Here is a 16,437-nt window from a genome sequence, read left to right as displayed (position 1 = left end):
CTTTAAAACAGCTAAATTGTCACCACAGCCAACGGGAGGACCTCTAAAATCTTAGGCCGGTGACTGCGCCATTGGCTTTGCCCCCACCAGAAAAAGCCTCTTACTCACTTTCCCGCCCTCTCCCTTCCTCATCCAGGTATGCCATAGCTCTAGCTCTGAGGGAGAAGCAGAGGGTCATCTTCACCAGCCCCATCAAAGCCCTGAGTAACCAGAAGTACAGAGAGATGTACGAAGAGTTCCAGGATGTTGGCCTGATGACCGGTGATGTCACCATCAACCCCACCGCCTCCTGCCTCATCATGACTACCGAAGTATGACTTTACAGCTTCCCATTATTATTTACATTATTCTTGCAAACCATCTCCACTGTGTCTTTAGGCTAAGCTAGGATATGACTAAGCTGTACTTACATTTCTCTAGTGTTACTAGTATGTCTAGTTTGAAAATGATCGATTATGTTGACATTTCATTTGTTTCTGTGTTTCAGATCCTGAGGAGCATGTTGTACCGAGGTTCAGAGGTCATGAGAGAGGTGGCCTGGGTCATCTTTGATGAGATCCATTACATGAGAGATGCCGAGCGTGGCGTGGTGTGGGAGGAGACCATCATCCTGCTTCCTGACAACGTTCACTATGTCTTCCTGTCCGCCACCATCCCAAACGCCAAGCAGTTCGCTGAATGGATCTGCCACCTCCACAGACAGGTAAAGAAAAAATACATGTATTTACTTTTATCGATGTGTGTAGGCTACCACGGAGCGACCTTAACCCAACAACTAGAGACCTCGTCAAGGGGTTTGAATCGCTTGGGCCAAGGTGTCGGGGTGACCGTTAAAAGGTCCAAAGGTTCGTCGAGACCTGGTTGGGACAAACCCTACAAGGCATTTCCCTTACCCCTGCCCTGTCTAGTATCAGCTGCTGTCCCCTTGGCTGTCCAGTCTCTTTCCATTGCCAGATAAACCTCAGTCTGCAGAAAGGCAGGGCCACAACACTGGCCTCTCCATTTCGAAGGCTGAGAAAACACAGCCAAAAATATCCCTTGTGTGCTTACTTGTGTATCAAGCATCAGGTGCTCATACAATTGACTTGTTCTTGTCAGCGTGTTTGTGTTAACTGTATAGCCATGCATCAAGTGTAATTGTCTTAACGAAATGGTTTAAAAGAATTTCAGGGATTGTCGTTAGGTGCTCATGTTGTTGACTTCCACCTGTCCCCATGCAGCCCTGTCACGTGGTGTACACTGACTTCCGGCCCACCCCCCTGCAGCACTACATCTTCCCAGCAGGTGGCGACGGACTTCACCTTGTGGTGGATGAGAACGTAAGGAAACGCACACAGCTCGAGGTTTCCTCGGTCTTGACTAGGACAATAATACATGACATTCTGCATTTACTACACACACACACAGAGAGAGATAATGCACAGCCTGTCAGTGGAAATATACTTAATTTGGTTCCTTGTACAATAATTGAATAGATGTAGCCATAAAGATAATCTAGTGCTGTGTTGAGCAGGGCTGGGTTTCCCAAAGGCATCATAGCACTAAGATAATCTTTAGTCAATTTAGTTTCAGTAGAATTGAAATCATCTTAGTGCTACCATGCTCATTGGAAACCCAGCCCAGAATGCCTTTCTGTGCCGGGAAACAAACAGAACTCCTCTCACTTCATTATTGAAGTTTGGTGTACAATGTCGGTCAGTGACTAAACATGCTGTTAGGTATTAGGCTAAACATACAATTAGTAGCATAGAGTGCGGACCAGTCACACCTCCAGGAATAGCTTGATGTGTTGTTTCCTGAACAATGGGGCCAGGTGCATAATATCCCAAGATTCCCACGCACGATTTGTGATTAGAATGCATCCCGCATCACTGACATATTCCACCCTTTCAACAAATAAAATGTGACGAGAGTTTACTCTCATTAGGTGCTGAACACACAACAATCTCACTACCAAGGGTACAGGCAATAAAACATGCTGTAAATAATCATTCACCACACAAGACCCACCTGAGTTGTGGTTCGATCTTAGTCAGCTTGTTGCAGAATGTGAAATGGGGCCAGTTTGTCTGCCTGGTGTACTGTCGGGTTAAAGTTGGCTGTTGATCCTTTGCTTGACTTATCTCCTCCAGGGAGAGTTCAGGGAGGACAACTTCAACACGGCCATGCAGGTGCTGAGAGACACTGGTGACTCTGGAGGCAGCAGCGGAGGGGGCAAATGGGACCCCAAGGGGCGCAAAGGAGGGACACGAGGTGTGTGTGAGACTAAGACCGATAAACCATTATGTTATTTTAGAATAGCGGAAGTATTTGTGGGAGTAGTTTTGTCAGGGGATTCTGTGTCATCTAAATTAGGGTTTCAAAATGGTTGCTCTTTTTTATTCTCAACGTGGTTGTTTCTCTTTAGGGCCATCCAACGTGTTTAAGATTGTTAAAATGATCATGGAGCGGAACTTCCAGCCGGTCATCATCTTTAGCTTCAGCAAGAAGGAGTGTGAGGCCTATGCCCTGCAGGTGTCCAAGCTCGACTTCAACACAGGTATAGTTATCCCCATAATAATATACAGTTTAATAGCCTAACGATACTCCCTGCAGGTGTCCAAGCTCGACTTCAATTAGCGGTAGCTACTCCTTCAATGAGTGATGTGGGTAACACCGTGCCCCAATGGAAATTCATTAGGGCAAACCGTAGCAAAGCGATTTTCAACGGAAAAGGGTGTTCCTTAATCGGAGAAGTTCAGGTAGTGTGCCCCCCCTCCCTTCTGTTCGGTGCCGAATGAAGTCAATCATGTACTCCCTCGAAGGGTGGGGCAGGTATATGTCATGAAGTTTGCTAGGGGTGTTTTTAATCATCGGCGTCATTCAATGTTATGTTTTCTATTAACTGTACACATCTCACTGTTCTCGATCTCTTTGGGGGCGGGGGGGGGTTGTGACTGATGATATTAACTAAATCCATTGATGTGAACGCACATACCACTCAGAAATGCAAGGCATCCTGTCAATACAGCACCCTATTACCTATATAGTGCCATTTGAGTCATCGCCACTGAAAGTAGTGCATTATATGGGGAATAGGGTGTCACTTCAGACGCTGCCATAGATTTGCCCCCCAATCCTTGACTACACACTCTTTGCCAGTAGGTTATGCAGCCTGTGCTGATTCTTTGCAGGATGAATCTGGGCTGCAGATCTAATTTGGTTAGGCCTAACTGTGAAGAACACGCGTGTCAGAGTCCGCCCTGCATAGCTGGCGAATCGTCACGCTTTTGTGTGCGATTTCGATGAAGTCAGTTATAACATCCAAGAACGCCAAATGCTCTCTTTCCACTGGGCATGATGTGAACGATCTCTCATCGAGTTGATACGAATATGGGTGTTGTACTTTCTCATCTGCCCGGCCAGTCTCTGGAGGGAGAAGAGACGACAGTGTATTGATAAAGATGGAGCAGATTTCTCTTGGCTTGGCTGGAGCCAGGCCCTTGGCAACATAGGTTTCTACCCCCCCCCCATCCTGACCACAGGAGGATTCTGTTTGTAATGGAGTAGACTTGAGCATGTGCTCCAGTTCCCGAGCAAATATTTTGACGTTGTGCGTTTCTCGCTCGCTTGGTCTGCTTTTGCTTTGCAACACACTGACACATCTGGTGTAAGATGTTCTACTTACACAAACAAACAATCTGACTATGCGAGGTGTGGTTTATACTGAGGACTTTCCGAAGAATTCCTCAAGACCTATCTAGGCGGTGCTAGTGCTCTCGCTTGAGTTACGTGCCTATATGATGGAAAGTCAAATATTTTTGTTTTCCGTCTTGCTCTCTTCTGAACCTAATGCCTGTTTATCATATTACTTAATAGATGAGCGTTTAATTAATTTTTTTAATAAACTGCAGCACTGTTGTGGGATAAGACGTAGTTTCGTATTAGTAGTCTTTATAGAAACAGAGCTTCAGGTTTAGGCTAGCTATATTATGTCTCTGTGGTGTAAGAGGGTGGTAGCCTAATTGGAGCCACGTTCCACTCCCCCTTCTGACTCTCGCTCTCTTTTAATTAATGAACTGACTGGGCTTTAATCTTTTGACATATTTGTTTCTAGGCTGTGTTTATGGAACTGTCGGTCATGGCTTACTTACGCGGCTTATGGTGCCTGCATGGCTTACTCTGCATGCAAGGAAGCTGTGTGACACTGGATCGGGCCGCTTGACTAGAACTTTGACGATAAACCCGAAAATTACCGACGCAGCCTTCCTCTTACCCGTCTAACTTTCTGTGATTTTTGCGACACAATATTCCGTTATAACCGTTATTTGGTCAACAATGATAGCACGACTCAACATATTGCGAAGGCTATGAAAGTATCTGCCTGTGCTTGTTTCACTGTCTGCTGTGAACTCTCAATCCCTCTCCCGCGCACGGAGGTGGTAGAGATGCATTCTGAGACGCACAAGCATATAACTGTTGCTCAAAATGCTATTGTAGGAATAAATGTACATTTTTAAAGCAAATAACATTGTTTTAGTTAGGGGACTTGAGTAGATTATGTATTTTAAACTTTTTAATATTTTTTTATATTGAGTTCATAGCACCACTTTACAACCGGAGTAGGCTGTAGTCAGACCCGTGCAGGGCACTCCATTTGCAGTGGATATGCCTGCATCAAGTAGCGCTGTGAAGTTTTAGTAGGACCTTATCCTTATCCATATTATAGCCTTTAGCAAGATGTCGTAAAATTCTCTAGCGCGCCAGGTTGCACATCAAAATATCAGTCCTGCATTTCCTGAATATGAAATGGCTTGCTTTTTTTTATCATAGGTTGCCATCTGTTGTCTTACTTGGCGCTGGAGAACACTTTTTCAACATCTCCGCCGCTAATGTAAAGTATGGGCCGGCGTGTTTACACGTGGTCTGTGGTTGGGAGGCCGGTTGGACGCACTGCCAAGTTCTCTAAAAGGTTGGACGCATCTTATGGTAGAGAAATGAACATTCAATTCTCTGGCAACAACTCTTGTGGACATTCCTGCATTCAGCATGCCAATTGCACACGCCCTCAACTTGACATCTATGGCATTATGTTGGGACAATACTGCACATTTTAGTGCTCTTTTACTGTCCCCCAGCACAAGGTGCACCTGTGTAATGATCATGCCGTTTAAGCAGCTTCTTGACATGCCACACCTGTCAGGTGGATGGATTATCTTGGCAGCAAATTTGTGCACAAAATGTGAGAAGCTTTTTGTGCGTATGGAACATTTCGGAGGTAATTTATTTCAGCTCATGAAACATGGGACCAACACTTTACATGTTGCGTTATATTTTTGTTCAGTATATAATGGTTATCTGATGAAGTCACACTGTTATATAAATAGTATATCAGACAGATGGGCTTTATAATTAATTAGAATACTTTTCTGGTGCTGACCTGGTTACTATGGATTGCTGGTGTGGTCATGCTGACACCACTCTACTTTACACACTACTCTGGCACCTCTTGTGCCTGTAGTCGCATGGCAGTTGTGTGTTTAGAGTTTAACATGTGACTGTTTCTGTTATGAGATCTCTGAGCCAAAACAGTATCCATGTGTATATTATATTACTCTTGAGATTAGTTTGTCTACATGTGATGGAAACTAGTTTGTGTGTGTGGAAATGCATGTGTGTGTGTATGTGTAGGTCTACGTGTGTGTATTTGAAAGTGTTTACGTTTGGGCCCAGTGCCAGAGAGCTGACGTAAGCCAAGTGACCTACCCGTAGGCTGTGGTTTGTTTGCTTGCTCTCTCCTTCTGTCATTCTGTCCATGTGGTTTTACTGCTGCCCTGGGACTGTCCTCACTGCAGTGTAGGCCTTCTCGGGGAGCAGTGGACCATGGCACAGCCTTACTATGGACACTTAACAGCAATAACTAGAGGTCGACCGATTATGAATTTTCAATGCCAATACTGATTATTGGAGGACCAAAAAAAAGCCAATACCGATTAATCAGACGATTTTTATATATCTTTGTAATAATGACAATTACAACAATATTGAATGAACGATGAACCCTTTTATTTGAACTTAATATAATACATAAAATCTATTTAGTCTCATAAATAATGAAACATGTTCAATTTGGTTCAAATAATGGAAAAACACAGTGTTGGAGAAGGAAAAAAAAGTGCAATGTGCCATGTAAAAAAAAGCTAACTTTTCAGAACATGAGAACATATAAAAGCTGGTGGTTCAATATTCCCAGTTAAGTTGTAGTTATTATAGGAATTATGACGCATCAACTATTTCTCTCAATACCATTTGTATTTCATGTACATTTGACTATTGGATGTTCTAATAGGCACTTTAGGATTGCCTGCCTAATCTCAGGAGTTTATATGCTTGAAGTCATAAACAGTGCTGTGTTTCAAGCATTGCTAAGAGCTGCTCGCAAAGTGCTGTTTGAATGAATTTTTACAAGCCTGCTGCTGCCTACCACCGCTCAGCCAGACTGCTCTCAAATATCAAATCATCGACTTCATTATATTAAACACACAAATACGAGCCTTTGGTCATTAATATGGTCAAATACGGAAACTTTCAGTGAAATACGGAACCATTCCTTATTTTGTCAATCGGGTGACAACCCTAAGTCTAAATATCGCTGTGACGTTGCACAACCTTCAATGTGTTGTAATTATGTAAAATTCTGGCAAATTAATTACGGTCTTTGTTAGGAAGAAACGCAGTTCGCAACGAGCCAGGCGGCCCAAACTGTTGCATATACCCTGACTCTGCTTGCACTGAATGCAAGAGAAGTGACACAATTTCCCTAGTTAATATTGCCTTGCTAACATGCTTTTATTTTAACTAAATATGCAGGTTTAATATAATATTCTCCTGTATTGATTTTAAGAAAGGCATCGATGTTTATGGTTAGGTACATTTTGTGCAACGAATGTACCTTTTTATGCGACTGCGTTTTTTTTGTTAAATTATCTGTTTGGCGATGTTCAATTAGGCTGTGATTCGATGATAAATTAACAGGCACCGCATTGATTATATGCAACGCCTGACAAGCTAGTTAACCTAGTAATATCATCAACCATGTGTAGTTAACTAGTGATTGTGAAGATTGATAGTTTTTTATAAGATAAGTTCAATGCTAGCTAGCAACTTACCGTGGCTCATCGCAGCCACACCGTCCTTTTGACGCTGCATTCGCGTAACAGGTGGTCAGCCTGCAGTTTCCTCATGGGTTGCAGTGTAATTGGACATAATTGGCGTCCAAAAAGGCCAATTACCGATGGTTATAAAAACTTCAAATCGTCCGTAATTAATCGGCCATGCCGATTTTAATCGGTCGTCCTCTAGCTATAACCTGAGGAACCATTTCTCAACTAGAGAGTCAGCTCTGGTTAGGCCTACATCTGTGACAGGCAGTTGGGTGGAGGGTGAGGAGAGGCACACTCTGATGCACATTGGCTTACACCAAACTCTTTCCATTGAGGGCAGAGTGTCTGCTTGTTTATTTCCTGTCCAATTAACACCTAGGCAACCAGGTGAGGGGAGTTCCTACAAATGAGTGTCCTTGGTTGGTCAATTAAGTACAAGGGAGGTGTGAAAGTGCAGACACAGCCCTCCTTGGAATGAGTTTGACACCTGTGGCTTAGTCTTTGTGGTGTGGAATATATGGACATGATAATCAGATCTGCATCAGACCTACAAAGCCTGCATGAATCACACAGAATGGGGCTGAATTCTGCATCTCTTTCTCAATCGATTTCTTTTACACCATCGAATTGTGGTTGGATGATGGCTGAGAAGCTAAGACATAGTCTTATCACATCCAAACGACTTTGTCTTCCAATGAAGTTGAATCCATATCAAGCATGAGTACTTTTCTGTATTTCTACAAAGTATTCAACATTGGCCTCGGACAGAACAAAACACACTCCCTGCTCTGTCAGAAGGATAACGTTTAGCTTTTGAGTGACTCCTCTATCGTTCAGGTGGCAGAATGCACAATACACAAGTCTGATTTGTTAATTAAATGTGTGAATGAATATGTAAATCTGTTCTGTTTGTTTTTCCAGATGAAGAGAAGAAGCTGGTGGAGGAGGTGTTCAACAATGCCATAGACTGTCTGTCAGACGATGACAAGAAGCTGCCCCAGGTGAGTACTTCTCATTGATTGATTTGAAAATATACTGAAAAATATAAACACAACAATTGCAACTATTTTACTGAGTTTTGTTCATACAAGGAATTAAGTCGATTGAAAAAAATTCATTAGGCCCTGATCTATGGATTTCACATGACTGGGCAGCGTGCCTCCTTGCATCATGCCTAAGGCACGTTCACGCAGATGAGCAGGGACCCTGAGCATCTTTCTTTTGGTGTTTTTCAGAGTCAGTAGAAAGGCCTCTTTAGTGTCCTAAGTTTTAATAACTGTGACTTTAATTGCCTACCGACTGTAAGCTGTTAGTGTTTTTAACGACTGATCCACAGGTGCATGTTCATTAATTGTTTATGGTTCATTGAACAAGCATGGGAAACGGTGTTTAAACCCTATACAATGGCGATCTGTGAAGTTATTTGGATTTTTACGAATTATCTTTGAGTGAGGTCCTTAAAAGGGGTCCTTTTAAGGTCCTTAAAAGGGGACTTTTTGCTTATATAAGTAGCTTTTTAAGAGGGCACTGTAAAAGTTTCCACACTCTCTTTGTGGCTCCTTCTGGTGGCTTTGATTTTACACACCACACACAGTATTTTCGTTCCCTTGATGCCGTAAGTTCAGGCTGTATTGGATTTGTTCGTCTGTGCGGTTGTCTCTCATAGTGCAGTTTCGTTAGACTCAGCGGTGATCGTTATTTTGTAGAGCAGTACAGATGTCAGGAGAAGGCTGCTATGCTATGAAAGCCGGCTCCGCAGGCTTGTTAATGGTCACGACCATGTGGGATCGCGGCTCTGCTAGGGTCAGAGGAGGACAGGCACATTCTTTCTATTGTCCTTAAGATGGATTGCTGCCTCATGCTAGTGTGAGCAGCTTTTGTATACATTTGATCTTACTTGATTGTTGTATGGCTTCACTTCTATTGTAGACTGTGCCAGCTTTGGCTTTGTTCTGCTATCTTTGGCATATCTTTGTGCTACCGTTGACAAGAAATGTGTTGTTTATTCTTGCTGTGTGTTTCCAGGTGGAGCACGTCCTGCCTCTATTGAAGAGAGGTATAGGGATTCATCATGGAGGACTGCTCCCCATCCTAAAGGAAACCATCGAGATCCTGTTCTCTGAGGGGCTTCTCAAGGTAGGCCTGTCTGGAGCTCACCTGGGTTATACCAACCGTTTTCACTCAGTATTCTGTGCTGGCTCGGATATTGTCGTTCCAGCAAATATTATGGATGCATAACAAGGCCAGTACAGCTCTGTTCATCTCAGCTCTGTAATGTGAAAAGGCTATAACCCGAAGGCCTTGCTTTGTGTTTCAATAGGAGTAAGTATGCTGAATGTGATATTATCCTCTCTCCACAGGCCTTGTTCGCCACAGAGACCTTTGCCATGGGCATCAACATGCCCGCCCGCACTGTCCTGTTCACCAACGCACGCAAGTTTGATGGCAAAGACTTCCGCTGGGTAATACTCATTTTAAAAAAGCCTTCTGTTAATTACTTAGCAACTACTTTATCATTAGGGATGTAAAGATTCACAGATATACATCGGTCCGGTCCGGGTTACGAGTGCATCTGTCCTCGGGACCACAAACCATCGATTAGGAAATGGATTCAAACGTTAGAATCGCTGGTTCACTAAAATGTTTTGCACATATTACTGTACCTTCCGAAAATACCTTCCGTGTGGAACTAATCATGTAATTGAAATTGTGTTGACACTCATTGATCTACAAATCATTTGCATGCTGGACATCCCCAGGCCTAGTCAAGCTGTGAGCAGCTTCTTGCGCTGACCAATGAGGTTGGCCTATTCTGTATCTTGCACTCCTTCAGCATACAAATGTTTGTAAAATGACTTGCGCAATATTAGGCTTTATTAGTTGAGTGACAACCAATGTATTTTGCTAAGTAATGTTTTGGAATCAAATGCGCTGTTGAAAATGGTTTTACCTGAATGAAAGTAACCGTAGCTACCGCCGGGGAGACAACTCTCATCTGGCTATAACCTACATGCTAATTGGGGCAACTCATAATCTCCATCAACAGCAGATTTTTAATGTGGAATGGAAAATGTTAGCGCGTTGAATCATATCGAACCGAATCTCATCAATTCGTTCTTCTAATCAAACCGAATTACACTGGATCGTTTCAAACTAAAACGCAGTGTTCCTGTATCTTATCGGAGCCTGTGTATGTAGATATGTATCAAATGGTTTTGAAAGGGAACGATGCACGTCCCTGTTAATAATCTTAGTTCATGGAGGAGCATAACCCACTTTATTATTCCCCTTCCAGTCAATGAAGTGTCCAGTTGATCTCCCAACGTCCTCAGTCCCTTCTGTTTGACTGGCTAAACCCAGGACTGGGATTGTGTCACATTAGTAAAGACCGGGTCATATCATTATGTTAGTGACTGACTGACTCATGGGGGCATTTTATTAATTACACAGTTTCATCTAGGGCTGTTACGGTGACCTTGTGACCGCCGGTGTAGCGGTAACGAGTCATGATGGCAGTCAAATTCCAAGTGACTGTTTTTGTCACGGTAATCAGGGACGGCAGGAAGCCTAGTGGTTAGAGCGTTGGGCCAGTAACCGCAAGGTTGCTAGTAGAGGTTGACCGATTATGATTTTTCAACGCCGATACCGATTATTGGAGGACCACAATAAGCCAATACCAATTAATCGGCCGATTTATTTAAATAATAATAAAAAATAATACAAAATACATTTATTTGTAATAATGACAATTACAGCAATACTGAATTAACACTTATTTTAACCTGTTGCAACGAGCAATCCCGTATCCGGGAGTTTAATTATAGCCTCAAGCTCATTACCATAACGCAACGTTAACTATTCATGAAAATCGCAAATGAAATAAATATATTTGCTCACAAGCTTAGCCTTTTGTTAACACTGTCATCTCAGATTTTCAAAAAATGCTTTTCAACCATAGCTACACAAGCATTTGTAAGAGTATTGATAGCTAGCATAGCATTAAGCCTAGCATTAATTTACCTTTGAAGAACTTCAGATGTTTTCAATGAGGAGACCCTCAGTTAAATAGCAAATGTTCAGTTTTTCCAAAAATATTATTTGTGCAGGAGAAATCGCTCCGTTTTGTTCATCACGTTTGGATAATATTTGTAAAATTTAAATTCAGTCATTACAACGTCGAACTTTTTTCCAAATGAACTCCATAATATCGACAGAAACATGGCAAACGTTGTTTAGAATCAATCCTCAAGGTGTTTTTCACATATCTATTCGATGATAATCACTCGTGGCAGTTTGTTTTCTCCTCTGAACAAAATGGAAAAATGCACGCACCTGGAGATTACGCAATAGTTTTGACGGAGGACACCGAGCGGACACCTGGTAAATGTAGTCTCTTATGGTCAATTTTCCAATGATATGCCTACAAATACGTCACAATGCTGCAGACACCTTGGGGAAACGACAGAAAGTGTAGGCTCATTCCTTGAGCATTCACAGCCATATAAGGAGACATTGGAACACAGCGCATTCAAAATCTGGCTCACTTCCTGTATGAAATTTCATCTTGGTTTCGCCTGAAGCATTAGTTCTGTGGCACTCACAGACAATATCTTTGCAGTTTTGGAAACATCAGTGTTTTCTTTCCAAAGCTGGCAATTATATGCATAGTCGAGCATCTTTTCGTGACAAAACCAGCAACACAACGAACCAGCAACACAACGACAACAGCCACCACATCAAAGCAGCGTTACCCATGCAGAGCAAGGGACACAACCACCCCAAGGCTCAGAGTGAGTGAAGTTTGAAACGCTATTAGTGCGCGCTAACTAGCCAGCCATTTCACTTCGGTCACACCAGCCTCATCTCGGGAGTTGATAGGTTTGAAGTCATAAACAGCGCAATGCTTGACTCACAACGAAGTGCTGCTGGCAAAACACACAAAAGTGCTGTTTGAATGAATGTTTACACACCTGCTTCTGCCTACCACCGCTCGGTCAGATACTTAGATACTTGTATGCTCAGTCAGATTATATGCATCGCAGGACAAGCTAGATAATATCTAGTAATATCATGAACCATGTGTAGTTAACTAGTGATTATGATTGATTTTTTTTTACAATATAAGTTTAATGCTAGCTAGCAACTTACCTTGGCTTACTGCATTTGCGTAACAGGCAGGCTCCTTGTGGAGTGCAACGAGAGAGAGGCAGGTCGTTGGACTAGTTAACTGTCAGGTTGCAAGATTCGATCCCCGGAGCTGACAAGGTGAAAATCTCTTTCTGCCCCTGAACGAGGCAGTTAACCCACCGTTCCTAGGCCGTCATTGAAAATAAGAATGTGTAACTGACTTGTCTAGTTAAATAAAGATTAAATAAAGGTGTTAAAAAAAACGGCAAATTGGCACCCAAAATACAGATTTCCGATTGTTGTGAACTTGAAATCGGCCCTAATTAATCGTCCATTCCGATTAATCGGTCGACCTCTACTTCAGGCCAAAGAGTTCAATCTTGGTTTCATCAAACCAGAGAATCTTGTTTCTCATGGTCTGAGTCTCTTTAGATGCCATTTGGCAAACTCCAAGCGGGCTGTCATGTACCTTTTACTGAGGAGTGGCTTCTGTCTGGTCATTCTACCATAAAGGCCTGATTGGTGCTGCAGAGATGGTTGTCCTTCTGGAAGGTTCTCCTATCTCCACAGAGATTGGTTGTTTGGCCAGCTCTAGGAAGAGTCTTGGTGGTTCCAAACTTCTTCCATTTAAGAATGATGGAGGCCACTGTGTTCTTGGGGACCTTCAGTGCTACGGAAATGTTTTGGTACCCTTCCTCAGATCTGTGCCTCAACACCATCCTCTCTTGGAGCTGTACAGACAATTTTTATTGACCTCATGGCTTGGTTTTTGCTCTGACATGCACTGTCAACTGTGGGACCTTGTATAGACAGGTGTGTGTGTGCCTTTCCAAATCATGTCCAATCAATTGACTTCAAGTTGCAAAAACATCTCAAGGATGATCATTGGGAACAACATGCACCTGAGTTCAATTTCAAATCTCATTACAAATTACTTATGTAAATAAAATATTTCATTTTTAATACAATTGCAAACATTTCTACAAACCTGTTTTCGCTTTGTCATTATGGGGTGAATGTGTGTGCAGATTGCTTACATTTTATAGAATAAGGCTAACGTAACAAAATGTGGTAAAAGTCAAGTGGTCTGAGACGCTGTATATTATTTAGTGTATATATAAAGACCAGATTAAATCAAGAATAGTCTGATGGGTGACAATATTAGCGTATCACTTGTGAATGATATATTTGCCACCAGGAAATTCAAGTCATTATCAAATGCTTGTCAAATTGAGAATGCGAGACTGATGAAGTGTGTACAGCCTGCGCAAAAAAAACTAAGCAGAGCTCATGCCTTTTTATGCAACTTTTTTCATATCGTTAGTTGCATCTTGTACCCTTTGAATGTATTTGAATCAAGACATATGGCCCAACGTTTGTATCACAACTGAAGTGGCCAAATTACTACGTAAAATTAAGAACATTCTTCTGCTTTTCAACGGGTGTCGAGCCTAACTGGCATACATATGCAGCGCGCGAGTGTAGGATGAATTTTCACCATAAAAATGCACCTTTTTTTATAATAAAAGCATTACATGCATAATCGTATTTGCAGTCACTTTTGAGAAGGGTATTTTCCTGCTAATGGAACACTTTTAATCTAGAGGCGAAAGAAACGCACACCTATTTAGGCGAGGTGCTGGCTAGCGACTCCTTTTATTTTTCAAATTGAACACTTTTAGCCGATTGCCGTGTGCGCGTTACTGCACTTATAATTTGAACAAATAGTCGAATTGTTAATCAACATTTTAAGCTACACGTTATGATCTGTTTCGTAAGCCTCATTACTAAAAAAAAAACAGGGATGCTGGTGTTTGTATTAATTTGGGATCTATCGCATGTGCAAGTGTCAGACTGTTTGGAATATTTATTTCTCGCACAGGATAGAATACTATGGGGGATCGTAGATTGACCTAGGCTAGTGCTTTTGCTGTTCGTTAGGCCAACTCATCTTGTTGGCTGACAAATTAAATGTGGACAGTTCTTCCAATAGCTTCAGTATGCACAGCGGAATTGGATAAGGACGCGCGCAGTTGTGTCCCAGATGTGACGGTCTTCACTTGTAGCCTGTGAGAGACTCGATCACGTGACTGAGAGCCATGTAAGAGTTGTGCTTTGGTGTGCCCACCGGGAGTAACTCCAATTAAGCCTATAGGAAAACCTGTTTCTTTTATTAATCGCTCAACACATTTACATGTAAGTCATTTAGCAGACGCTCTTATCCAGAGCGACTTACAAATTGGTGCATTCACCTTATGACATCCAGTGGAACAGTCACTTTACAATAGTGCATCTAAATCTAAACACAGAATGTGCGCACTCCCTCAAATACTCTGGAGAAAATATCCTGTTTTATTCAGCTATATTCAGTTGTGTTCTTCATACTATAATATAATGCCACGGAATTCGAAGCACATCTTGTCTGCTAAATTAGTGTAGCCCATAGCCAGATCAGGACCTAACATCAGGACAACGCAGAGTATGCTATTCTGTTCTTCTGAAGTAGACTACATTTTCTTCATATCATGTTTCTTTAGACCTGTCTAAAATAAAATAATGGATTTATTGTGATGTATTTAATTTATTAGACTTTTTAAAAATGTAGATGTTTCAAAGGTCTGCATCAGTGGCTTGTAGGCTATACGTGGAAGCCAGGAGATGCTAAATGTGTTTGAGACAGTTATTTGCTTGACAATCACCGGTTGACAAAATGTAATTACTGCCACAGCCCTAGTTTCATCACTCCCTGGAATGATTAATAGCCATCATTAGTTTTGGATAAACACAGTACACGTGTCTCAATCTGGGTAATCCCTGCTATATTGCAACCAGACTGACAGATGAACCCAGGGTTAACTTGATGTAGTGCAGAGCTCTCTCTGTTTGACTTTTCATCTTGAGGCTTCCTCATTTCCGCTGCGTGTTTGTGCGACGTCTTTATAAAGTAATGGCGGGAGCCAGGGAAGCTCTGACAAAGATAAACAGCCACGTATTGTTTGTTTATGTGAGGAGCTGGGGGTCACAGGACCGGTCGTGAATCGAGCTGTTGGGAATAAAATGCCTGAATTATTACCCCGCTCGGGGATGGGGAGAGAGAGAGAGGAGAGAGCGATTGCTCACTGGATAGAGAGCGGGAGAGAGAAAAAGGAAACTGTTGTCCAAGAGGCTTACGAGGAACATCTGGGGTGGGAGAACTGATGCCAGAACACCACGCATGCAGTCAAGGCCTTCCTTCCTCCTCTCCCTCCATCCCTCCCATCACAAAGCAAAAGGGAGAGATCCAGGGCTCCTTCACGGGGTGACTGCCCCCTCTTAGCTCTCCTCTGGCTCTGTCATGGTGTGTGCGAGTATCTCCGAGATGTAAGGAGAGAGTGTAGCCCCGTGCCAGTGTTAAACTCAGGACCAAATGTTGTAGAGCACCAACAATGCCCAAGAGATGAGAATTGAATCTGCTTGACAAAGGCATAAAAGGAACTGTTTCGATTAGCTCGTTCGTGGCAGAGTCAGTAATGTTTGTGTCCAAGACCAAATGGAATCAGGGCCATGTGTAGCAGGCAGCTTTTGTAAAAGCAGAGGGTTTATAAACCAAGTGGCAAATCAAGCCGTTGCAGCTCTTCTCCATGATAATGTTCTGAATAGGTGTTAGTGCCCGTTGCAACTAGTGCTGGCACAATTACCGTATAACCTACGGTTATGGATGACGACGGTCGGACTAGTAACCGGAAGGTTGCACGATCGAATCCCCGAGCTGACGAGGTACAAATCTATCGTTCTGCCCCTGAACAGGCAGTTAACCCACTGTTCCTAGGCCGTCATTGAAAATAATAATTTATTCTTAACTGACGTGCCAAAGGTAAATAATAAATAAAATAAAAATAACCATAACCGGTAAAATAAATTATTATTAGACACACACACACAAAATGCATTTGGAAATTATTCAGACCCCTTTACTTTCTCCACATTTTGTTACATTACAGCCTTATTCTAAAATATATCGTTTTTTCACCTTAATGTACACACAATGCCCCGCAAATGTATATAACATTTTATAAAAAAAAGATTACATTTGCATAAGCGTTCAGACCCTTTACTCAGGACTCTCAAGCTTTGTCAGGTTGGATGGGGAGCGTTGCTGCGCACCTATTTTTCAGTCCCTCCAGAGATG

The 16,437-nt window shown here is 42.4% G+C and overlaps 1 protein-coding gene and 1 non-coding gene across 2 annotated transcripts in view; both read left to right on the top strand.

The window, feature by feature from the left end:
* Positions 1–16,437, top strand: part of LOC124019131 (exosome RNA helicase MTR4) — a 50,050-nt gene that overhangs the window by 3,842 nt on the left and 29,771 nt on the right. Inside the window, exons 6-13 of the mRNA XM_046334508.1 lie at positions 137–311; positions 488–703; positions 1,221–1,319; positions 2,133–2,253; positions 2,408–2,539; positions 8,064–8,143; positions 9,168–9,278; positions 9,503–9,604. Coding sequence (XP_046190464.1) covers positions 137–311; positions 488–703; positions 1,221–1,319; positions 2,133–2,253; positions 2,408–2,539; positions 8,064–8,143; positions 9,168–9,278; positions 9,503–9,604 — 1,036 coding nt within the window. The remainder of the gene's footprint in view (positions 1–136; positions 312–487; positions 704–1,220; positions 1,320–2,132; positions 2,254–2,407; positions 2,540–8,063; positions 8,144–9,167; positions 9,279–9,502; positions 9,605–16,437) is intronic.
* Positions 896–1,023, top strand: LOC124019139. The gene has a single exon (XR_006835743.1). It is a non-coding gene; the product is annotated as a small nucleolar RNA SNORA35 (small nucleolar RNA).

Source organism: Oncorhynchus gorbuscha, unplaced genomic scaffold (assembly GCF_021184085.1).
Source record: "Oncorhynchus gorbuscha isolate QuinsamMale2020 ecotype Even-year unplaced genomic scaffold, OgorEven_v1.0 Un_scaffold_70:::fragment_2:::debris, whole genome shotgun sequence".
Classification (NCBI taxonomy): domain Eukaryota; kingdom Metazoa; phylum Chordata; class Actinopteri; order Salmoniformes; family Salmonidae; genus Oncorhynchus; species Oncorhynchus gorbuscha.
This window is presented reverse-complemented; position numbering and strand designations above follow the sequence as displayed.